At 36.0% G+C, this 26,468-nt stretch overlaps 1 protein-coding gene across 4 annotated transcripts in view; it reads right to left on the bottom strand.

The window, feature by feature from the left end:
• Positions 1-26,468, bottom strand: part of MBD5 (methyl-CpG binding domain protein 5) — a 476,246-nt gene that overhangs the window by 23,436 nt on the left and 426,342 nt on the right. For 2 of the 4 annotated variants that reach the window (XM_055260944.2, XM_055260943.2), the window contains 4 exons: positions 20,162-22,297; positions 6,445-7,470; positions 4,624-4,832; positions 16-1,224 (listed from right to left, as the gene is read on the bottom strand). In XM_055260944.2, the coding sequence (XP_055116919.1) occupies positions 16-1,224; positions 4,624-4,832; positions 6,445-7,470; positions 20,162-22,297 (4,580 nt within the window). The remainder of the gene's footprint in view (positions 1-15; positions 1,225-4,623; positions 4,833-6,444; positions 7,471-20,161; positions 22,298-26,468) is intronic. The other 2 variants (XM_055260945.2, XM_055260946.2) reach the window with 1 other exon arrangement.

Below are 26,468 nucleotides of genomic sequence, written 5' to 3'. Positions count from 1 at the left end.
TAAAGATTGGTATACCTTCCCTTCCTCGGGGCTTTGTTGACATGAATTGTGAACGTCGTCTTCTCTTACTAATTTTCCAGGCCAGGAAGTCAGTCCTTTGATTTGGCCCCAGACCAAGTCGCCAACATTGAACGTCCTTGGTCTATAATGTATCAATTCATTTGAAGAGGGGGAGTCTGGATTCCTTAGGTCATCTTCACTACTAATGCTTTTAGCATCTGAAGGGCTAGGCACACACCCATTAATGCTTTTGGCATTAAAGTCTCCATTGTAATGGATGTAGTCTTTGACCAGAGAATTTTCCAAACTATTTGAGGAACTTGGAGACTGCTCCTCTAGGACCAGGTCTTGCTTTGCAGTGCTTAGCAGCTCTCCAAATCCCCGACTCTGTCGAGGTCTATTCCCATTAATGTGTGCACATCTTTCCACAGTGTTCTCTAGTCTCTCCTTAAAACTCATCATAGTTCTTTTGTAGTTATTATACCTGAAATTTTCCTCTAGAATTTTATCCCCTGGACAGTTTCTTGGTGGTAACAGTATTGGGTGCTGTTCCCCAGGCAGAAATGGCAGTGTAGAGACATTGTTGGACCTTTCATGACAAGGACTACTGTGGATATGGCCTGGATGATCTAAAAATTCCTCGTACTTCCACCTGTTTCGCTCCCCTCTGGGGCTTTGCTCCCCGTCCCACTGTTTTTTGGATGTGTGGCAACTTGCTGACTTGAAATATTCAAACCCATCTGCTTCGTTCACATTTTTCCCATGGTCTAGATTCTTGGGCAGCCGAGACCCTCTTGAATTCCTCAGCCTACCATCATGATCAACACCTCCCATGTTCCGTCCATGAATGACCGCACTGACAGCACTGGAGAGATTTAATGGGTCACCAATTGAGGCAGTGAAGGCACTCATGGCACTCAGAGCTGGAATGGGGCTGATCTGAGTTGTACTGTTGACTGCAGTGGTGATGACAACTTGCATTCCTTTGCTGGCTGCATCGACAACTGCTTTGTAAATGGCATCTACGGAAGCATCACCTGGGCCACCCACAACGAGGCCATCCTTCACCTGTTGACCAAGAGATGGGTCAATCCTCGGTTGCAACTCACAAGGTGTATCTTGAAAAGGTGGAAGTGCAGTGTTTGGATTCTCAGGAAGTGCTGTGAGCCCAGGCTGAGTGCTTATTCTTTTGTTTAGGAGAGCTGCATCTTCCTGCATTCTCACCTTGAAGAAATAGACAGGAAGCAGTGAGAGAAAGGGAAATAATTTTAAAGGCCGCAAAGAGAAAGACTATAATTTTAAGATTTACCAAAAGACAAACAAATATAACAAGGAAGGAAATATAAAGAACAAGACTCAAAAAATGAAATAAAAAGTCACTTTATATAGGAAAGCTTTATGTCTTGATTATATTTGCATGCTGTTTCTTTGGTTAAAATCATTCAACAGATTTTTAAAAATCATCATTGTGAAACACTCTCTAGAAAAATTAAACTTGAGGTAGCTGGACAGAAAACGTACTCAGGGTGGGATGATTCCATTTATTTAGTGTCATTACGGGTCTTTGCAATTTAGGATTCAAAAAGAGTCAAGTCACAGGTAATCAAATTAGCAAAGAAGAAAGATTTTGAAAATGATTTCTAACTCACTGATGTTTCCACTTAAGTGAAATACAATATAAAATTAAAAAAAAAAAACATATAAACTCCTTTTGTAACAATAACATGACACTAGTTTTCAGATGGGGTAGTAACACCTGCTCCTCAACCTTTTCAGGCCACATCCCCATGCTGCCAACAGTTACAATCGCTGTCTGCAGAAGTGATTCTCAATTGGAACGTGGTGGAGGGAAAGCATACTTACCAGGGGAGCATATCAGAATTCCAGTACAGGAAGGATCAGGGCAGTTTGAAAAAGTGCCCAAGGTTATTCTAATTTTACCACCCACCCCCGCCCCCACACCATCTAAGAATTACTGCTCTAGACCCTTGATACTTTGGACTTTCAGATTTTTTTCCACAATGATCTCTCTCTTTCTTTACATCCTTCCCTGCTAATCCAGAACCTGGGATCTGTCGACACATCAGCCTCTCTCTTGCTATTATCACCCTGTCTACACCTACCAGGCAAAATCCCAGTCTTGGATCAATTCAACTGCTTGCCGTATCTACATCTACAGTGAGGATGCTGAGTATTTGTCTATAGGAATTTGTAGCTTCCAACCTCAGTTGAGGGCTTATTGCTGCCCATCAATCCTAGATCTTCTAGTTAGTTATCAATCATTTTCCACAACTATTCTAATCTTCACGAACTTCTTCACCATCTCCCAGACTATTCTTAGTAGATGATCTTACGTAATAGGGAAAATAAAGCCCATCAGGCAGGATTTCTCACAATTTCTTATACTCTGATGCTCCCTGCCCCCTGGCAGCAGACTTCTCTGCAACTACACCTGTCCTAAATTCTGTCCTGCTTCCCATATGAGGGGTCCCTTCTGCTCTCTGAAGGTGTGCCCTCCACTTGTGTTCTGAATCCCAAGCCCCTTCCTCAAGGATCCTGTCTAATTTATTATACCTTCCCTTCTTTATGTTCAGTTACACCCACTTTTCTGGGTCTTTCCTATAGCACATGATTATGTTCATGGCTTACATATTTTAAAGTTTGCATTCATCCTACCCCCGACCCCCTGCTGGGGCACTGCCCTATTTCTCTTATGCTCTTCGAAGTTAAGTTTTTTCAAAAATAAATTTTGTTGTGTGTATTTGAAGTTAACACCATGATGTATGGAATACGTATACAGATGGTAAAGTGGTTACTATAGTGAAACAAATTAGCCTATCATCTCATATAGTGGTAGTGTGTGTGTGTGTGTGTGTGTGTGTGTCAAGAACAGCTATAATCTACTTCTTTAGTCTATACTCTTTAATTTCTAACCTCCCATTCACTGTTCCTCCATTTTGCCATCTGGGTCCTGCTCTCACCACCCCAGCAAAACTGCATTCCACTAAGTCACTGATGATGTCCTAATTGCTAAATCTAATGGATTCTCTTCAGGCTTTATCTTACCTTTTTTCTCAGTGACACGGTTGAGCACTTCCTCTTCCTTTCTAAATTATTTTACTATGGAAGATACATATATTATCATAAAGATACAAGTTTTCTTCATCATTACTTCTCACCCAAACTCACAGTTTCTCACCCTAAACTCCAGTCCTATTTCCTTTCTTAGAACTAACCAGCACTGGAGTGCATCCTTCTTACCTCCCTTCCTTGCTCCCCTCCTTCTTTCTTTCAACCTAAATGGGATGGTACTAGATTCTGGATCCCATACCCCCTCCTCAGGAATCCTGCCTTATTTATTATCCCTTGAACATAAAGCTGTTCCACTTTTCCGGGTCTTTCCTTTAGCATATGACTATCGCACTGAGTCTTGTCTTGCAGTCTTACAGATCTTTCTATATCAGATTATATAAGTCTACCTAATTTTCTAAACCACCGGGTAGATGGATATACTGTACCATAATATACTTAACTATTTCTCTACTGATGGAGTGGTTCATAATGTTTGACACCACAAATTATATTGCACTGAACATTTTGCTATGTGCTTGTTTGTTCACATTTGAAGATTTCTCTAAAATGAGATATTAATACATAGAAGCTGAACTTCTGGTCAAAAGATATTTAAAAAATCTGATATGCTATCAAATTACCCTCCAAAAGGACTGTATCAGCATATAATCAGACCAACAGTAATCTGAGAGAATCCTTGTCAGCAATGGATATCATCAATCTGATGGACACATTAGTGTGATAATTTATATAACTCTGATTGTTATTTTCATATGTTTATTAATACTTTCTTTCAATTTCTGCGAATTGTCTGTTCATATCTATTGCTAATTCTTTTCTAATCAATTATCCTTTTTCTTCCTGATTTATAGTAGCTCTTTTTACATTGTAGGTGTTAATTATTTAGTATGTATTAGGAAAATATTTTCTGCCAGGTTGTCATTTGTCTTTAGCTTTGTTTAGAATATCCTTGATCATACAGAGATTTTAAATTTTTATGTGTTCAAATTTGTTACTTTTCCTTTTGACTGCCTTGGTTTTCTGTCATGCTGAAAGAGCCTTCTCTACCCCAAGATTATTTTTAAAAAGTCCATATTTTCTTCCTATGTGGATTTAGTGTTACTCTTTCCACCTACCTCCTCAACCTAGCAGGCATTTATTCACTTCGTGGAACTAAAGAAATACCATGTGGCTGAAGCCAGGGGAAGAGTGGTGAGAGCTGAGGCTGGAGAGGGCGGACAGGTGGGCATGCAAGGGAGGTGAGTCTCAGTCATGAGAACAATGAGAAATGACAAAAGGGCTTATGAGGGTCACACGATCAGTTTTTACTAACAGCTCCAAAAGAACTGCTGAGATACTTCAGACAAAATTAAAAAAAGAAAACCTTCACACAAAAGACTGGAATGTTTAACAATACTCATGATTGAGAAATACCAGTACATAGAGGTGAAAGGGCACATAACCTACTTTTTTCACCGTTTCCCCCAAATTAAGTGTTTAAACAAACCCAGACATTGTTTTCTTCTAAAGTGACACAGGGGAGGAGAGTACCTGAAAGTTCTGAAACAGACAAGCCATGGGGTTATTGTTAGCTGGGCAAGGAATTGTGGACTGTCCTTGGAATGCCTGGAGATTCTGGTACCCCTGGAGAAGTTGCTGCTGTTGCTGATTTGGAGGAAACATCTGATTGTTGTTTAACAGCGACTGTAGATGAGTCAGTTGATGGTTATTCAAAGTATTGTTTATTGATGACATATCACCTACAGTTTGAAAAACATAAAATATAAATAAATGTGATTCTTCGGAGATTCTATGCCTCTCTTTGTACCTGAGAATTCCTGAAACAGAAACTAAGTGCTATGCTTACTTGGGTGATGCTTTTCTTTTTTACTTCTGAAAGTCTTACTAAGTGGTAAGGAAAGAGTAGCCTTATTATTTAGTTTTATCTTGTATAATTAGTTTTTAAATTTTATATCATGGAAAGACTACTTAGTTTTTGCTCTATTCATTAAGCAGTCCTTATATATTGAGCTGCAGTGTCATATGATTCCTTGATCTATTTTTAGATTTTAGATCTATTTTAGAGCACCTAAAATTAAAGGTTGAAATTAGTCCTATAATGTTTTAGCAATTGTAAGTACCTGAACAGATAATCAAAATAAGTGAGCCTGATCAGGCCTTGTTTACAAAATTTAGTTCTCAAGCCATTATAATCATCAATAGATACCACATCAAACCATTGATTTGGTTTAGAAATGTGCATTTTCTTTTGCAGTAGAAGGTTGGTCACCTAAAATTAAAATGGAAAAGAAAGCTAACAACACAAAAGAATTCATTGTTGTAATCATTCAAAATAAATATTATATAATCAGTAGGATTAATAACTAAATTTATATTCAAAATTCAAAATTATTTTGAAATTACTCTGACATTCTCTTGAGGAGAATGTCATAGAAATTGTCTTGCAACTTGAAACTTGTAAATCTATAATGCTTTGTAGGTCATTTAACTACAAAGATTTCAATGCCAAATAGAACTAATTATACTATATTATAAAGGCATCCATAAAATCAAAAAAACATAAATAATAAACAAATTATTTTTTACACCTTGAAGATGCCACTGACATCATCATGTACATTTCCCTGTTTCTAGACTTCATGGACACCATCCCTACACTTTATATCATAGTTACCGATATCCATCAGTTAAATATACCTGGCATTATTTTCGAACTATTTTGTGATAGGAGAATATAGATGAAAAACTTTGTTTTTAAGCCACAAAGGTCAAAAAAATAATACTGACTGAGGAAATCTAGTAGCAGCTAGAGGGGCTGTCTGTTCCCTTAAACTTGGGCAAACTTTAGCTGTGCGTGCTTTTACATCTTGTTTCTTGTTTTGCTAGACAAGCATTTAGTTTTGTTTATTTAGGGTTCACCTGGAAAACACTTTCTCAATCTGTTTCCATCCACAGTGCAGCTGCTCATACTAACCCTGTGATGCCACACCAACTAAAATTCAAATAAAAGTGATTTTTAAGATGTACCTGTGCTTTATTATTTGAAAAATGAGACTCTACTTGGTTTAAGAGGTGATGGGTAGGTTAGGTTTAGGTGGCATCAGAATTAGAAGAGAAAGCAGATTAAAATGATATTTAGTATTGCTAGAATAGGGGAAAAAGGAAAAAGTCACTCATGTTTGTATAACTATGGTTGTGTGTGGGTGTTGTTATATTTAGTTCCTTAAGCAAGCTGTGACATAACAAAAACATTTTTAAAAATAGTGTGACAAAATGGAGTTTTTAAAAAGGAGAAAATAGAATTAGAAAAACGTTTCTTTTGTAAAAAATTTGTGAAAAAATTTAACTTACCAAGTAGACCTGTCCCCAGTAGAGGGTTAAGTAGCTGTGGCACCACAGAGTTACTGTTGAGTTTAGCTGGACCAGGTGTATTCCCAGCATTATTAGATATATTCAGCAATGTTTCTGCCATTGACACCACTGCTGTCCCACCAAGTGTTGAGACAGTCAGTGCTGCCACTGCTGATGATGTAGTGGTTGTGGTAGTGGTTGCCTGGGAGGAGGTTGCTATGGAAACCTCTGGATGATTATCGGTGTTGGCTGATGCCGAGTTCAGGACACCTCCCAACAGCTGGGGATTCAAGGTCATTAATCCTGAGGCCCCATTGACAGCTGGGAGGAACAGGGGGTTAAAAGTAGTGTCACTGCCTGCAAAGCTTGGTAAAGGGTTCCCCAGGGGGCTGGTTAAAAGGGTCTCAGCTCGGCTGTTGTTTGACTGATTGCTTGGCAAATGGTCTGGTGGGGCTGTCATCTGTGTTAATGAGGGTAAAGGGGTATTTTGCTGTTGCAAAAGATCTGAGATGGTCAGATTGAAAGATGGCAGGGGAAGCATGGCAGCTGCTTGGGCTTGGTTCTGAAGCAAGGCTGCTAAGAGCTGAAAGTGAACAGGCTGCAATACCTGCCCATCCATGTCACTGGAGAGAAAAGCTAAAGCAGCGTTTACATTCGGGTTGAGAAAACCTAAAGGGTGGAGGTTGATCTCAGACTTGCCTTCTCCTGCTGAAGGCTGGAGGATATTTAATAGATTCTGGTTTAGGAGATGCTGTTGATTCACTGGCAAAGAGATAGGTAGAGAACTGAGGAGGCTGGGGTTCAAGGGGTGTGGAAGATGGTTGTTTGAAGTGCTGTTGGATGGAAAATGAAGTGCGTGCTCCTGGCCAACAAAAGGAAAATCACTCCCAATGGGTAGCTGACTCTGCAGTGGGTTTCCAGCTGCGGTGGTGACTATGACGCCATCTTGAAGAACAGAGGTTGTCTTTGTGATGGCAGGGTGGTTGGTGCCCGCTATGGCTATGGAGGATGATGGTCCTGAACTACCTAAAATGAAAAAAAAAAAACAAACCCAGTTATTAATCATGAATGTTATGTGAGACTAGGCATAAAAATGCATTAACATAAATTTAAATTTATTTGTTACATGGCACCTTCATTGATTGTAATTAGATTAATTGTAATCAGATCACTTGACATCTGTTAATGGGACTTAAGTTTAGAATGTATGCTTTTGAAAATAAATATATTGAAGAAGTTTTACTGAGAAATAGCTGGTGGGTTGTGGTGGCAGGAGAGGTGGGGGGTTTAAAAAAAGAAATACCTGTTGCTGACTATCAAATAGCTTGTTTTTCACAGGCAGACAAGTGAAAGGGGAAGATGGGAGAATCCATGTTCTTCATTCAGTTGGGTAGATAAAAGTAATAGTTTTATTTAAAAAGTTTTTTATTTAAAAAGTTTTTTCATTAAAAAAGTTACTTGTCTTTATTTATAAAACTAATACTTCCTTTTGGTGAAAAGAAACCCACAAAAGTAGAATGCACATAAAAATATAAAGCAGAAAATAAAAAGTACCTATGAAGATTAACTATTAATATTTTAGTTTATAGCTTTCCAGGCTTTGTCTACCTGCATGTCTATCCATATGCAGGCATGCATATATATATATGCATATATATGTTACATATATTTTTTAAAAATAGAATCATGCTATAATGTTATTTTATAGTTTTATTTATCAATATGTTGTGATTATCATTTTATGTTAGCTTATATATAGCTACAGAACCATTTTATCAGTATCATGTATGAGATACTGTACTTTAATCAATCCACAGTCATGAGTTTTTTTATTATTTCCAATCTTTTACTATTGTAAGCAACACTATGACAAATATTCTTATTAACATTTCTTTGCCAGTTCACCTAATTATTTTCTAAGGATAAATTCTTAAAAGTGAAATTCCAGGGACAAAAGTGTTTACATATTTTAGAAGCTTTGAATACATATTGTCAAACTACCCTCCTGTGAAGTTGATCAATACACACTTAATTTACATTCCTATAAGCAGTGGAAGACAGTGTTCATTTCCCTCACCAATACTCTATTTATCATTATTTTTGACAATGAATAAAAACAATAGTTAAGAATCTTTACCATTCTGATTGCATAAAGATACTTTGTACTCATGATTTTTTAAATTAGACCAGTCTTAAACAGCATTCTTATTCTTAAAAGTCTTACACTAGAGATGAAAATTCTGGGAATTTCATATCTGAAAAGATAAAAGATAAAATTTTACTCATTTGTAACTGTTTTTGTGTTGTTCAACCCAAGCTGCGCAACAGAATTATCTGGAGAAATTAAAAAAACAAAAACAAACCAATACCTGGGCCCTAACCCAGACCCGCTGAAAACTCATCTCTCGGGGTACAGCCTGGGCAGTAGTATTCTTTGAAATCACCCCTGGTGGTCCAGATGCACAAGGGGTGAGGTAGATAGGGTGAATACCACATCTATTGAAAGGAACCTATAATCACTGCTTTGTAAATGGTCTTTCCCTGCTGTAAATGCATTGTTTTATGTAATACATGCAGTTGACAGATATTTTAAGAATACACATTTAGTTTTATGTAAAAACTAAACACATATATGGCATAATGAACAACACCAGTGTCACTGAAAATCTAAAATAACTCAAACATTTTGGGCTATGCTATGCCATGCTATCCTAAAAAACTTTACATTTTATCATGTTACCATTGAGGCTTCATCCAAATACACAGAAATGTTTCCATAGTTGTAACAGTAATATGAATATAATTTTATATTCTTCTTGTTTTCACCTAATAGAATAACAAAAGGATTTTTCCTTTCTGATAGACTTTCTATTTTAACTGTGTGGTGTATGTATTTACTGTATGTATTGAACCACTCTGATAAAGTCTGGTATTCATGTTTTGGGTTCTCATCATTATAGATAATACAGGGATAAATATCCTTCTACATGTGATACTTCGCTACCTTTGAACCTTTTCCTTAGAAAAAATTTCATAATTGGCATGATTATTTTGAGAATCAAAGAAAGGGAAGCAAAAGTTCTCAAATATGTAAAAGTCTATAAAAATAAAAGGAGTTATCATTATTATTGACATTAGTAGTCATAGTAGTGGTGCTGTGGTAATAGTAGTAAGTACAAATCTGCACATCCAACACACTTTACAGAATATCCCTATAGCAAGGATTTGCCATTTTTCCTGGCTGTCATGGTCTGCCTTTATTTTTTTTTAAGTTTTCAGTGTTTTAAAGAATGAGATCTTAAAATCCCCTCTTTGAAAATATATAAATATTTATGAAATAATGACCACATTCACCAAGAGTAGGGTAAGAAAACATACCAAATGCTGAAGTAGGCATATAGTATACAATTCTTTAAATACTAATTCAGATTTGTTACAAAATAATCAAAACCTTAAACATTTAATTGCTTCTTAAATCTTGCTGCTATTTCCATAGATACTATGGATTATTTCAATTTGGACACCATCTTTTAAAATTTTTTTAAACTTTTATTAAACCTTTACAAATATTTTTAAGAGTTTAAATAAAAAGTCTTATTTACTGGTAATCACTACTTGTGGCACTATCTGTGGCAAGTTTTCCTCTGTGCTAAATAATAATGACATATTTAGATGTAGAGATCACAATTTTTCTAACCAAAGGCAGAACACATTTTCAAAATGCTTTAGAATGTACACGGCAAGGTTTTGTAGATGAAGGCTTTCCTTAGAGATTATTATAATTTTTAATCTTTATTTTGCAACAGACAAGTATCCACATTTATGATTCAAGGAAGTAGCCATTTTTGGATAACATAAAAGTTCTCTAAATATTCTTGAAGAATTAGAAGAAGCGAAGTATAGATACCCTGGGTGTATTTTTATCTTACCATCAAGAAAGTGGTGAATAACACAAGCTTCTTAAATGTAGTACGAAGATGAAGGTATAGTTTTTTAAATTTTTCTTTAATTTTCAACAAATCTATTCAACAAACAGGTGCATTCTGCTGGACAATAGAATAGAACTAACTATGAAAATAAAATTTTTAAAAAAGCCCTTGTTCTTTCCTGAAGGAACTAAGAGTTTAGGTAAAGAAATAAACACAGAAATCTCTCTGTCTTTTTCTTCTCTCAAATATATATTTATTCAGAGTTTATTATGAACTAGAAAAATGTAAAGCTCTTTTCTTACATTGCTAGTATAACTATAAGGCAATATGCTAAGAGGTATAACAGGTGTATAACAAGGAGACCACTATAAAACCGAACATGTCAGGGAAAACTAGTCAAGTGGTATAACATTTGATCTGGAATTTGAGAGATGAAAAGGAAATAAAAAGGTTCTCTATGCAGAAGCAAGATGATGAAAAAAAAAAAAACAAAGACAAGGTGACAAAGTAGATGGAAGGTAATGAAGAGTCCTGTGTTTCCCCAAAACAAAGAAATATGACTGAAAATATTGCGAGGTTTCCCTATGCTTCTGGCTCCTCCTACCCATGGTCGAACCTGCTGCCTTAGATAAACAGTAAAGACATTTGAAATCATCTTTCTAAACCATTAAAGACAAAAATCATTTCTTATTTATCGCTGTATTTCCAAGACCTAACACAATCTCTGACACATGAGTGGCATTCAAAAAATATTTCTTGGTATTAAAAATATTGTAAAGTCATAAAACTTGCACTCAACCTTTAGAAGTAGGTAGTTTGATGCTATGTGTTGGTGTGTTTGTGGACAAAGGGAAAGAATATCACTCGTTTGTGGAGAAAGTGAAAATGAACTCTTCAGTGTATTAGTCCAATGCCAGGAGATAAGGGACATTGGAAAGGAGATGGGTGCAAGATGACAAATTACCTAAGAAGGCTTCCAGATATTTCAAGAAATTGAAATCACCCCACAGAGGGAGAGGTCTATCCCAAATTACTCTGAGTTCTTAAAGTTACTCACTCATGCTTACAGTCATTCAAAGAGGACCCTGAATTTGTATGAAATTTTATAGATGGAGGGAAATTTGGAAATTGCTTATTTCTGAACCACTTAATCTTGAATAGGCAGTCTCTGGTGAACGTATTTCATAGTTCTGCACAAAAACCCTATGGTCTGTTACACCGTGGGGAAAAATGTTTTGTTAAAGCTGTTTTTTTGTTTTGTTTTTGTAGCCAAGATATTTTGTGCTTAATCAAATAAAAAGGACAGTCGCTGAGACTTTTAAAAAGCAAATCATTCAATACATGTCTGCCAGTTAAATAACCAAAAGGCAGCTGGGATCCTGGAACAAGTTAGTAAGTTGGAGAAGTCCTTCACTGGGCAAAAATGATTATTTCACACCGGCCAGCAGCACCATGAACTGGCATACTTTCTTTTTCTCATTGTCTCTGTTGCTTTTCAAGCGTAGGAGAGAAGACTGGAAAGCCACCCAAACAAACTCTGGTGCGAGATCTCATGCTTAGACACCCAGAGATTAAGACAGTCTAGTCCAGTGAGGAAATGACAGTGGTAGCTTGCCCAGTAGGACAGGTTTCTTTTCTTTCTTTTTCTTTTTTTTTTTTTTTTTTTGAGATGGAGTCTCACTCTGCTGCCTAGGCTGGAGTGCAGTGATGCGATCTTGGCTTACTGCAACCTCCGCATCCCGGGTTCAAGTGATTCTCCTGTCTCAGCCTCCTGAGGCACGCCCGGCTAACTTTTGTATTTTTAGTAGAGACAGGGCTTCACCGTATTGTCCAGGCTGGTCTCGAAATCCTGACCTTGTGATCCGCCTGCCTCAGCCTTCCAAAGTGCTGGGATTTTAGGCGTGAGTCACTGTGCCTGGCCCAGACAAATTTTTGTATGTAAACAGTATTCTGCACACAGTTATAATTCATGATATATGTATATGCATATATGTGTGTACATGGAAATAGGGTGAGTAAATTTGAAAGGATATTTTCCTAATATTAATTCAATCCTTGACATGTTTTATCTGTCTCATTTTTAAAACTACTTTTCAAAACAAAGTTAATGTCAACCTCTTTTGATTCGTTTCTCTTCTTCCTGGTCATTGCTTGTGTTGTGCTAAACTCTTACATGGCTGTCTCTTAAATATTAATAATATTGTTATACATGTCTTTGGATGTGTAGAAGGTAGAATATAAAGCTCATATCAAAGAGACCAATGAAGTATTTTTAAAACCTCCTTATACCAGTTTGTTTAGCTCTAATTTTGAACAAATACTACTTTATGCTAAGAAACCTTTTCTAAATTAATATGCCCAAACACTGATTTTTATCTATAAAATTCAAGAACCTAAGAAATAAGTCATATAGAATGTGTATGCCTTCACCATCTGACCTTTATCATTTGCTTTGGTAAGTGTACTTGCACTGCAAACAGGGACAATGGTAATCCTTAATAAAAATGAATGCTTGTAGAGATACGAGAAAATACCATGGCTTAGTGAGTCCAATAAATATAATTCACTTTTCGATCCCATTGAAATAGCGAAATTTTCTCCTCTATATTTAAAGGACTGATTTTTAATGATAACAATAATAAATTGAAAGATAACTTTCATGAGAATACTAGATCTTTCTATGAGACTTTATTTTCTCAAGCTTCAGTAAGAGGGAATGCTAATGTGTATTTACAAAAAGACATCAAATCTCTATCTTTGTGCTGTGGATTCTGATGTAAATTGTTAACATTCTTTTATCAGCAATAGAAAGGAAATCTTAGGGACTAGAGGCTACTTTGTTCTATTCAAGGGAGGGAGGAAGGGGCCCCAAACCAAAGGACTTAGGAGAAGGTAGAGAAGATGGGAAAGGCAGCTATGGCAGTAATTGAGGAAGTGCTCTTCACACTCGACGGGGCCAAGAGGACGGGGAGGAGAAAAGAGCAGCAGAAGGGATGCAGCTTGAATCTTGAAATATGATGTCTGTGTAGTTATGACTGTCAAGGGGATCAGTCTTTTCTGTCTCATGGTGGTGATGGAGTCAGAAAAAGTTTGTTTTTTTTCTTCACCCCCACACCATAATCACGTTTTGTTTCCTTTCTTAAGACACATAATTACTCTGAAAACTGTTGGAATTAACTTTAAAATGCTTGGGATTTTTCAGTTTACTCAAGTAATAGGTTTTTTTTTTTTTTTTTTTTTTTTTAACAAATGCCTCTTTTATCACATTTTTCTTAATATTTGTGAGAAAACAAATGTTGAGAAGAGTATAAGTCTCTTGCTGGTAGAATTTCTGTTCTCTGAATGTGCACTACAGTACCTAATAGTTAAAACGTTTCATCAGTATTCCATTTGTAAGTCTTATCTCATTTTGTTTAATGAGCAGAGCAGGCTGAATTTCTAGATTATGAATATGCTTAGCTTTGTATCCTTCTACTGTACCCTGTTTTATCTGCAGTGCTAAAACAGTGCCTAGCGCATCCTGGGTGCTCAATAAATATTTGCGGAATTAATTACCTCATGGATATTCTAAAACATTATTGAGATCTATTAGTGAGCTGCAAAATCAATTTAGTGTGCCCCAACTGGCATATTTTTGATAAATGAAATAGAAAAGGAAATGTAAAGAACACAGCACAGCTAGGGTAGTATTTTGTGGAAGCTCTTTCTGTTAGCTTATATATGTGAGTGCTAGGTCATGATCTGTTTTGCGAGTGATTAAAATCATTTCAGTGAGTCGTGGCTGTTATTAAAAAATACCAAATAGAATAAGATAAAATAGAATGGGATAAAAAACATCAGAAGTTATTACATGTAATAAGTATTTGTTTCATGAAACTTTTTGTTACACATTATACATGTATATCTAATGGACTGTAATGCAAGTTAATGTCCTATTGTGGGAAGAATTTTAAAAAGTTGAAAAATACTGCTTTAGGATCAGGCCTCTGAGTTGCTCAACTCTGTAGGAGATGGTCTATGGAGCTGTGCTCTAGGGAGCATATTTATCAGGCTACAGTGAGAAAGGGGTCCCTGTGGAGTTATGCAGCACAGGACCCCTGCTCTAGTATATCTGTGATGAATACTCTCTCCTATATCTGTGCCCATGGGTCTTGGATAGATACTCCGGACTTCCTGGACTAGCTCCAACCCCAGGAATACCTCAGCAACTCCTTCAGACTTCTGTTGTCTAGTTCCACTTTTCATCTGTAAAAAGGTGAGTTGTGACTTTGAATTTGCAAATAGTATAAGGCTTAGACATAATTTTTACTTTACTCTTGGCTTGGCTGGTGTTAATGTTGTTTGATAGAAGTTCCTAGAAGGTAAGAATTTTATTTGTGATTTGAATTATTTAGTTCTATATGCCTGAAAAAATGAAATCCATTTTGATGACACCATAGGAATATTTTTTAGCATTATTTTTATGACTTAAACATTGTAGAATTAACATTACTCCATAGAATCTGGGTACGTTTTGTAACTGTGTAAATGTTTTTTGGACCACTTGATTTTAGTAAATAATAGCTTAGGCATCTTCTAGAGAACTGAAGGATTTCTAGTGGCTTTATAAGTGAGCTCAATGTATTGTAATGGAATAAAATTCTCCTAATTTGCACACTGGGACAATTTATTTCTTGAAAGGAACAAAATAGATCACTGAATCAGCAAGGAAATGAGTTCTGTTCTCACCTTTGATTACACAGACTCAACATCTACAGCTGAACATATTTTAACTCCTTTTTTTTTTTTAATACAAGGAAACGTTAAACCTGGAATATGTAAACAAAATAAGTGGTGTAATCCTGATATTAGGAGACCTTCTTAAACAACAAGACGTTGACTATATTAAGAATAACTTACAGCAAAGAATAAATGGCTCATTTGGCAAAAATTTACTAAAATGGTAGACATAGATTTTTAAGCACACAATCCAGAATTTAGTATAGTTCTGTTGTTTGGTTAAAAAACAAGTGCAGAGGACAATTTTTAAACTATAAACTTTGTGCATCAGATGGGGGATAAAATCTAAGCATTTAAAAATTTGAGTGAAAATACTTTCACTAGCAACTCATATTTATTCAGTCACAGCCTTCAAGGAGGCTCTTCCTCTTTCTTCAGTCTACTTTAACCTATACAACACTGAATTATTTCTATACAAACCTCTCATCTCCTGAGAAGGATACTTTATAGTATAATCCACCCTTGAGCATTTTTATCCCTTAATCTTTCTGCCCCTGTAGCTTCATCTAGAAAAAACAGGGATGACAACTCCCTTTATTTTCTTTACTGCTATGTTCCAAGAACAAATGAACAAACAGGACATAAAAACCAAACTCATTACTTTGTAGTCGTTTATCCAAAATGTTCTTTTGTGGTCTCACTATTTCATTGTCTTATACCTACCATATTAATGGCTGTCCTGAGTTTCAATCAAATGTATTTTGTGATGAAAGAAAACTTCCTTTTGCAGTTAAAAAAATATAAGTATATAAATACTCAAGAACATTTATTTGTAGGCTTATTTATATTCTTGTCATGTATATCTTTAAGAGTTAAGGCAAATAAATGTTTGAATTATTTTCTCTTCTGGCACAAACCCATACTGTGTCCCCTCAGAGGATTAAATTTTCATATGTTTAAAGAGCTGATTAAATGGTTTTTTTTATTAGGAAAAAATAAGAGAACATAAAAGTCATTTTAAAGTGAAAAAAGTTATGTTGTGTTGAATGACTTAATGACTTTATCATATTGGAAGAAGGTAGAGTTGCTAATAAGTATGTTGGCAGAATAATCTAAATCTTTTTCCTTCTTTGAAAATTGTGAAAAACTGCAGGGCAAAGGAAAGGATGGGTCATTGTGTGGATACTAACAGGGCTAAGTCCTCTGCAGAGGCTTGGGTTACTGGCATGTATTTTTGTTATCTGGTAAGCAGGTGTGCAGTAGTCAGAGGCCTAAAGAGGCCTGGGCATTCTGAAGTTTGCCAGGCAAGGGCACTTGATTTTGGAGTCTTCTTTAAGTCATAATATTATAGGACATGTGCTATAGCTACTCACATGCTGAAATGCATCTCTCTTTAAAAATGGAAAGTTGCTTTAAATGTCTACTACTGATGGATTTCCAGAACATACCTGCATTTGGCAGTTTGAGTGTATGGACTGAGATTGGGAACTTTGGGATTTGGTTGCCAGATCCAACAGAGATTTGCTTTACAACTTGAAGAATGTCACCAAGTATCCTACTGGTCAGTTTCTAAGTCTGTTACATGGAAATATTAAACTTTATCTGTAATTTGATATTGAAAAAGCCAGTGGAAAACTGTAAACTTTAAAATGCAAAGTATTCTGAAGCTTTAGTGGAAAGGCAACTTGAAAACACAAAGTAGAATTAATAAAGCCTTGTATATTCATAAGTTTTAGAAATTCTTCAAAGTATTTAATATCTTTTATCTGATTTTGTTACTATCTTTGCCTTCAATTCCCATACTTAAGTTGTATGTTTTAAATGCACCCCACAGAATTCACATACAGGCCTAAAAATCAATATTTGCATTGTTTTGCATAGGAAGACTCTCCTTAAAAGAAGATTTAAAAATAGATGACCAATGGAACGAAGCATTTTTCAGAGGAAGTTATTTCTTATCTTGTTAATGTCTTAAGGTAATATTTTTGAACTCTTACTTAGAAGAGTGGAAAAAGGTACTGGATTGAGCAAGAAGTCACCTGAGTTGTGTCTAAGCTCTGTAACCACAGAGTACAGTTGGACCACGTTACCTGTTGGTTTCTTTCATCCGCACTGTGCTACCATGCTTGGAATGACATGACTAGCATCTACATCCTTTTAAAGGCCTACTGACACGTCACCTACTAGGAAACCCATTCTAATTTGAGTGAGGTGATACTTAATTAAAAGAAAGGTTACCAAATGTGATTCACTAGTAAGGGGCAGTTTTCTTGACATTTTGGGTATTTCTTCTTCTGCACTGACATAAAAATTCTAGTCATATTTGCTATAATATTGGCAAAAATAACTGACTTTCATCTGAAGTATATCAATAGTTAACAAATGTGGCTTTTAACATGCATTAATGTGATTTAATTCATTATCTATTGAACATTTTAAAAGATTTTGAAAGGGAACACAATACTTTTGAGCACTAAATGTTTCAGATGAATTTATGCAGCTGGGAGGAAAATGGATTTTAGAATCAGATGAACCTCAGTTCAAATCCTGATTCAGTTACATGTGATACAGAACAGTTACTTAAGTTTTTTTAGCCTCAGCCTCCTGATCTGTAAAATTGAACTATAATACTTTATACTTTAGAAAACCGCACAGATTAGAAATAATATAGGGAAATCACCTGGTACATAATAGGTACTTGATGATAGATAGCTATAGCAACATTTGAAGAATAAAATGTGGTTTTCTTCTAATGTCTTTCTGGTATCATAGAAATACTCAGTAATACTCCTACAGGGATAGCTGTGACTATCATTTACTGTCTCATTCTGAATGCCTACCTTTAAGGCTCAATGGTTATTTGATGAATGAATAGATGTCAGTGTAAACAGATATTTAGGCTAGGCAATTACAGTGATGGTACATTCAGTTGACACAGTTCACTACATGGCAGAAAGAAACATGGCATTAGAGACTGCTTCAATATTTAGCTCATCAAAAGAGTTACGTTCATTAGTAAATCAATCCGTTTTCATAACCAGCTGCACATCAGACCTATGCACATTAATTAGTATTTAATTTTATTAGGTTTAATACTTTAAAAATTCATACTTAGATTTTTATTAAGCACATACTTCCTGTTAGTTTACACTAGTTGGTCATATTCATATCATTATTAGACATGTATCCTTATCCTTTTTAGCTATTTATATGCTAACACTTTTCTGACACTAATAAATTTTTAACCTATATGCTTTGACACCCCCAGCAGTAACAGTACAGGTCAGATGTGTTACAAAGATACATGAAACAAAAAAAATAAATGACCAAAACAGTATTAAATAAGTCTAACCTTGACCATCAGAAGAAACAAGAATATAAGTAAATGTTGGTTTTTTCCGTTATAGATAAATTGAAATACATCAATGAAATACATACACTTTGCACGTGAACTCAGACCTGAAATGAAGTAAACTGAAGTAGGGGGTATCAAAACTGTATAATACAATGAGACTAAAAATGTCTCATCAAAATTATTTAAGATATGCTCAATAAATATGGTGTACTTTTAAATAGTTATGAACTTTGTGTAACTTTTCTGCTAAATACATAAAATAAAATTTTCATTTGTATCGAGTTATCTAAAAAGAAATATGATGAATGAGTGAAAAGCTGGAAGCCCCCTATGGGATAAGTATACTGTTAGACACATAAAAAATAAAGTTTCATGAGATTCTTTAAACTAAGAATATCAAGAAGGCACTAATAATTTCAGATATCTTCTAAACCATATATATATATATATATTTAACATAAGAGATCATTGAATAGTTCTTCATTAAATAGTGACATCAAAACATAACACATAACACAAGATGTGAAGGATGGCAGGTGTAAATGGCAACACTAGGAAGGAAAATGCTTTTACTATCAGCAACAAAGACATGTGGGTTAGAACGCTTTTCCAGCATGATGGTATTATACCTACACACTAGCTTATTATTAAAAGCCTCAGCAGTTTTCTCATTTCCAGCAGCAATCTGGTTTTCATAGGAACACTGTTTTCATAGTGAACAATAATGTCTTTACAACCATCTTTTATTTCCTCCTTGTCATTTCTCATAAATCATTAGTGTTGAATAATGTTTTCACAGTCAAATTTTCTGATGCCTCAACACATTTACCTCTTAGGTGGTTCTGTACAGCTTTTATAACAATTCCTGAGGACTCTATTGCACAAAACACAGGTCTTTTTCTAATATGCCTACTTTTAAATAAATTTGTTTCCTTAATTAATGGTGGATGAAGAGATACAATAGATTTGGGTTCAAAACCTTAATGTCAATGGTAAAAATGGTTTAGTTCTGTAAGAAAATCAAAAAACAATTTCAAGATTAAAAATTCTGGAAATCAGGTTTTCAAGCCTTTTTTTTTATTAGAAAACTTCAATTATTAGCTTTTTTTAAAAAAGGGAGTAGCCAATATCCATTTTTGAGTTTTCTCAAACAAATAATAATAAAGGATAGTAAACTACGATAAGAAAACACATTAGAAGACAGCTTTCTACCTCGTACAACTTCTAGTTACCTTTTCCTATCCATTCACCTACTTCTGTTCAGCAGCAAGGAAAAAAAATCCATTTATTTTTGCCTTTTTGGATTTTCCAAGATAAACTTCATTTACCTGAATACAAACAAAAGCTAGGGAGACGGCTTTTATATTGGCATAGACCAAGGACATGTGTCACAAACCAGGAAACCCTGCCTTGTATGGCTTATTTTGCAGCTGGGAGTCCAGTGGTTATAAAACCAAGTGAAAGTCGAACAATATTCAAAATGACACAGATTGACAACAAATAATGGAAACACATGAAATCCTCTTAGCTGTTAATCTTCCCAATAGACAAATCCCTAGCATTCTGTAAATAAAATTATAAATACTAAAGAAATGAAAAGAATTTCACAATGGGGAAAGGATCATTTCTTATCATAATAAATATTTTGGTACAAATTTTTAAAAAAGTAGAAAAGTTTAGTACCTTTGGGTACTTTTTTCTAATAAAACCATACCTGCTTCAGAACTTGTTTGATTATAGCTGCTAACAATGCTGTTTGGTATCACTGGAGTGGAGGACGTTGAAATTCTTGACTGAGGTGGATTGGGATGTAATGAATTTCCTAAAGCCATGCCCGACTGACTGAGCATCCCACAGTTCCCGCTAGCCTGAATCTGATTTATTAAACCTGCAAGATGGTGGTTGGGGACTGGACTGTTACTGTGAACAAAGTTAGTGTTTGCATTGTGGCAGTGCACGGCTTCCCCTCTTAAAGGTATGTTCTGTGTCAGTGAATTCTGAAGAACACTAGAGTTCATACTGGGATCTGTAAAATGCAGCTGGTTAGCAGAGCAAGGCAAAGCAGTATTTGAGGCCCCACAACCCGGGGTACTATTGCTACTCAAGTGAGAGCTTTGACAACTCATAGACTGTAGTAACTGAGACATTGAACTGATGGGAAATGAACCTTGACCCTGCTTCCTTAGCAAGTCAGGTCCAGGTTTAGGAACTGCAGAACTATCCATTTGAGACTGTCTGAGCAAACTCAACACTGTCGTAGGTGGTTGTTTTCTTTTCCGCAATGAGTCTTTTTGCTGAGACATCAGCTTATCTCTTAGTGCTGCTCGACCACTTTGCCCTTCACCTGTTGGGAGAAGCATGTTGGCAGTAGGAGGGAACATGGTGTTTAAAGTGCTATGTCCTTCAGTGTTGCCACTGCCGGCAACAGCTCCAGAATTGCTACTGCTGCTACTGTTGTTACCAGCAAGTTTGTTTTGATTTGCTAGCTGTGCTTTGGCTGCTGCTGAGAGTAAACTACTTGCTGGAAAGGAGGCAGCATTGTGCTGGTTCAAGATCTGATTTAAAGGCATTCCCAGCAAACCAGGCTGACTCTTTACAGAACCACTTCCGGCAGATGCAGTAGGAAAAGCTGCACTGCTTGGGGTATTTAGTACATTACTTATTCCAGCAATTAATGGGTTAGGGATATCCTTGTACTGATGATGTCCATCGGACTTGGTAGAAGGGCTTGATGGCATTGATGGCCTTGGGGACCCTATTGTTGACCTTGGTGACCTGGGTGGAACCTTAATACCACTACAAGTGGCCTGGGGTCCTACAGATGGCATCATGAAATTTCCATGATCTGATGATGTGGAAGATGAGCGTGATCTTTGGGGCGATGCCTCAATCCTTCCAATTCCAGTCCCCATCATGTGCACTGGGGATGTCACTGGAGAAGGGGACAGGGAGGTTGAAGCTGAATGCTGAACTCTTTGTACATGACTCCCATGATTCATGTGACCAGGTTTTACAGTTGGCAATGGGAGATTACTTGGCAAAGGAACAACAGCAGGAGGCATGCTTACATTCATCATAGGTACCTGAGAGTGGACATTTGAATGGAAACTGGTTGGATTAATGATAACAGGGTTCTGATTCACTGGTTTACTAGGAATAGGGTCAAGAATGCCAAGTGGATCTTTCTCAGATGTTAATGGCTTTTTCTGAAGAGCACAAGAAGGTGGAGGAGGGGGAGGTGGGCCTTGGGGTGGCTTGTGGTGGAACATTGCTCGTGGTATTTCCATATTAGTTGAAAAATTACACATTGGTTTTTTCATTACTGGACTCTTTGTAGTCAAGGTTGGGGAAAGAGGTATATTAGTCCTTCCAGCCATTGCACAGGATGACTGTACAGGAGAACCATGTAGCATTACTGAAGGTGGAGAAAGAGGAGTCCTATTCAGGTGAACAGGACTAGAACTGGGAGCTCCATGAAAACCAGGATTATTTCTTGTGAAAACATCAGGACTTCCAAGCGGGTCAGTCCTTGGAGAGATTGAACCATCTCCATATATCTGGGAACCTGATGACGCTGGGCTGGGCAGGCCTCCATGGCTGCCACGGAATGGAGATTTCTGTCCATGTTCACTGCTGCCCAATCTCTGTCGGGGGTAGACAGGGTGGAGTTCCTGTTGTTGGCTTCCAGGCAGTTCTTGTACATACAGCCTTCCCATGGCGTTAGATGATCCAATCATTAACTTGAAAGGATTCTTACATTCAGGCATTACAGAATTTGTAATTCCTTCATGAGACTTATTTCTTACTGATCTTGGAGTTGCTGCCCGAGAAGGTACTACTGGAGTTGCATCTGATGTGAAAGAGAAAAAAAGAATTCTGTTAACAGTCTCAACTCTTGTGGTGGGAGGGAGGGAAGGAATGGAGGAAATCAGGAAGGGAGAGGGAGGATGGGCATCTGGAAGTAGGAATCTGTAAATAAAAGCTGTGATTCTATCCAATTAAAAGTAGTTCTATATATTAATACTATTTTAAATTTGATTTTAAAAAGTACATTATTTTCCCTTTGTTGACCAAAGGTTCTCAGTAACTGCTCATTATGCTTATTTACTCTTTATCTGTTGAGAAAGCATGGGCATCTAAAGCAATACATAATGACATTAGCCATTCTAATAATATTTAGAATATGCAAAATCAAGACTGGCAGTCCAGATGGAAATGGTGATATTACTATTTTGTTGGATTTAGAATTTTTGAGAATGCAGTTACAATAGAAAATTGTGATCTGTGTGGCATAATATTTTCTTGGGTGATTTAAATGAATTGCCATTTTCACCACAAAATGTTCACCCTTATAAAAAATGCTTCTGTTATCTTACTGCAACCTTCTCAGAACAGATACAGTAATATTTCCTTATCCCAACATTTTCACTATGAGAGTAAGACTTGATTTCTGTCTAATGGGGTTCCAAATCTTTTATAATGGGAGTAATAAGAAGAATAAATGCAGTGATATTGCAAACTAACCCATGCTTAGTTTCACATCATGTTTCTAACACTGTAATTTCTTTGCCCTTAATTAGTCATTATTGTAAAAACAGCCACAGCCTTTTACCTCAACTTAGGTAAAAGACTGCAGTTCTTTCATTAGACAGTTGGGTGTATTCAGGGTGGTATGGCCACAGACTTCAATTCTTTTATTAGGATAGGTTTCTCATGTAAAATTTAGTTGAAGTGCTAAAACCTTCAGTACTGGGCTCCAATTGCATACTCTCTTTTTACGTGAGTGCATTTCTCCTTCTCTGGCTTTTTGGAATCCCTTCAGTTTTTCTGGAGATCAGACAGAATACAGGCAACAAAAGCAAGCAGACTCATCATACAGAATTTTCATTCTATCACATCAGAATTCCAGGTTTCAGTTTTTTAGCCCCTTTCGATATCTAACTATTTTATAAAGTTATGCCTTTTAAAATGAAATTGGCAAGTAAAATTTGTTTCATATGCCAATTCCCACCAATTGGTGGTAGCTGCTTAGAAAGCTGTGTTGGAAAGGAAGCTGAACTCTAGCTGGGCTCCATGAGAAAATGCCAATGAGTCTGTTACAGGCATAGGAGATGAGAATGGCACCATTCAAACTATACATCTGCCATACCTATTTTGAGACTTACATTAGCAAGTAGAGTTACATTCATTTGCAATACTAGGTACGCTTACTTAAATGGATAATTACACATTTAAGATTAAATATAGTTTTCCTATCTGCTAGACACTATACAGGTCAAATCATATCATAACAATTACTGAGATAGTGGTTCTCAACCTGGGGTCCAAATAAATCTACATAGAGCACATTCAATTAGTAAGAGAATGCAGTGAACATATGTTTTTCTTGGAAAATGTGGAATTTCTGATTTTATCATGGTAGAGGTTCTTTGATAGAATGATTCCTGGATATAATATACGAAAAGTTGAGATCCAATGATATGAGAGAATTGCAGTAGATAAACTCAACTGAAGCCTATTTTCTTGTTAAAAAGAGATTTTTAAAGTTTGTAATTAAAGGAATAAAATGAAAAACATTAATATTTTGGGCACTGTGCTTGGCATATAGAGAGAACATTAACATCATTAGCATTATCCTATGACTGACCATGTTCTCTTTAGTGACAAAACAACCTACTTGTATTTTTTCCTGGGTATCAATGTATTTATATAATTATCTACAGTTCAGAGATTAAAAATACAGACACTGGAATTTTTATATTCAACTAACAGAATTTAGATAATAACTGTGGTTCAGAAAAAGTTTCTTCCAAACTTGGGGAAAAATAGTTACCATTTTAAAAATAATTGAAATACAAAATAAACAACAGTCAGGCTGAAGTTTTGTTATAGAGTTGCAAGTGGAAATGCTAGGCACCCATCACGTGCTTTCATGTATATTCAAGTCGACCTTCCAAAAGAATAAACAGCAACAGATGCTTATGGATTTAAATAATGACAGGTGAAAAATTACTAAGTCAGTCTTCCGAACTTTTAATTATTCGAATCTCAACCTTATGATAATATAGTTTAAAATTAGGAAACTAAAATAAATGCTATGTCTGAAGCTAGTAAAAGTAACCAATCCCATGAAGAGTATCATTTTAAAAGGGAATGGAGGTGTACCTATTACACCTGCGCCAGTTAAATATTTACCTGTAATTTCAATCATTAAACTTGTATGTATAGGTATGACAAAGAAGCGAGATCTCGATTCTGCCAGGGTCTTTAGAAAGGCAATAAGCAGACTCTGTAGAAACTGGTAAAACTGTATGATATGTGCTGTGAGAGCAAGCACAGGTAACAATATGTCCACGGTAACATGCAACAATGAAAACATAGTTATACCTCTTCACATGAACTGTAAGTGTGAATCTTTAATTACCTGCATGACATGGCAACTGTTCTTCTTTGTATCCAAAGCAATCAATAATTTGGCCCCAATTTACCTACATCGGTCTAATCTTCTATTCAAGTCAGTTTCTACAACATCCCTTACTATGCTACACTGATTATGGAGAAGGTTTTTCCTATCCCCCTTATATGTCTAAATCCTACTATTTTCTAAGGCTTGTCCAAATCTGAGTTCTGCCATAAAGCCTTCTCTGATCACTACAGGTATACTCATCATCCCTATTTTTCAGAGTTCTGTGGGAAAGTATCAATAATCCCTCATAAACAAATGCTTTTGTGTTTAGCTGTATTTTATTCTGAATTAATATTCAAACATTAGATTATAATATTTTAGAGAGCATTCATATTCTATCCCTTACAAAAAGAAGTTCCTCAGTCCCAAAGCATAATTCCACAGAGTACACATTAATCATAAAGGGAAAAGGGTACTTCAATAATGGGAAAATCAAATGGACATAATTTTAACTAAGCAATCAAACAATGTTATCAAAATGGGATAAACTGACGTTATGTGTCTAATGATGAGGCGCTAACATCACCTAGGCAGTATTCCTAGCAAAATGTGTTTAGCCTGAACATAAATATGAGGAAAATCCAAACTGAGGAACTTCATGCAAAGTTGGCCTGGACTCTTCAAAAATTTCAATGTCATGAAAAATGGAAAAAGACTTGTTAATTGATATAAAGATATGTAACAACTAAATGCAGTGTACAATCTTTGACTGCATTGTGAATCTTTAAAAAGACTGACTTCTTTTTTTTTTTTAATCGAGACAGAGCTTTGCTCTTTCACTCAGGTTGGAGCACAGTGGTGTGATCATGGCTCACTGCAGCCTCCAACTTCTGGGTTCAAGAGATCTCCCACCTCAGCCTTCTAAGTAGCTAAGACTAAAGGTATGAGCCACCACCATGCCTGGCTAGTTTTTTTTTTTTTTTAATTATTTTAGAGACAGGTCTTGCTGTATTGTCTAGGCTGGTCTCAAACTCCTAGCCTCAAGCGATCCTCCCACTTCAGCCTCCCAAAGTGCTGAGATTACAGGTATGAGCCACTGCACCTGGTCAAGACTGAATTTCTGTGAAACTATGAGAAACACTGTTAGGACAATTGGAGAAATCTGAATATAGATTGCATGTTAGATAATAATATTAGATCAGTGTTAAATTTCCTGAATGTGAGCCTTAGATTGTGTTTATGTAGGAGTGTGCCCTTATACTCTGAAATATTTAGGGTTGAATTGTCACAATAACTGTAACTTCTGCAATAAAATGTTAATTGGTAAATTTAGATGAAGGATACTCCATGAACTATTCTTGCAACTTTTCTGCAGCTTTGAAATATTTAAAAAAGAAAGCCCCCGTGCATGCGCGTGTGTGGTGGTGGAGATATAAAAAGTTTTCAGCAAGGTGATTTCTGTTTAGTAGATGTTCGACAAATAACTAAAACAATAACACTGCTTTTGGGGACTCGATACCACACATTCCAATCCACCCCCAGGAAGAAGACTACATTTATTTCCTAAAAACCAAGGGAACTTTTGTTAGTTCAGCTTTATACACTTGCAGAGTAT

This window comes from Symphalangus syndactylus, chromosome 22 (assembly GCF_028878055.3).
Source record: "Symphalangus syndactylus isolate Jambi chromosome 22, NHGRI_mSymSyn1-v2.1_pri, whole genome shotgun sequence".
NCBI classification, from domain to species: domain Eukaryota; kingdom Metazoa; phylum Chordata; class Mammalia; order Primates; family Hylobatidae; genus Symphalangus; species Symphalangus syndactylus.
Note: the sequence above shows the minus strand (reverse complement) of the source record. Positions and strands in the feature narration are given on the sequence as shown.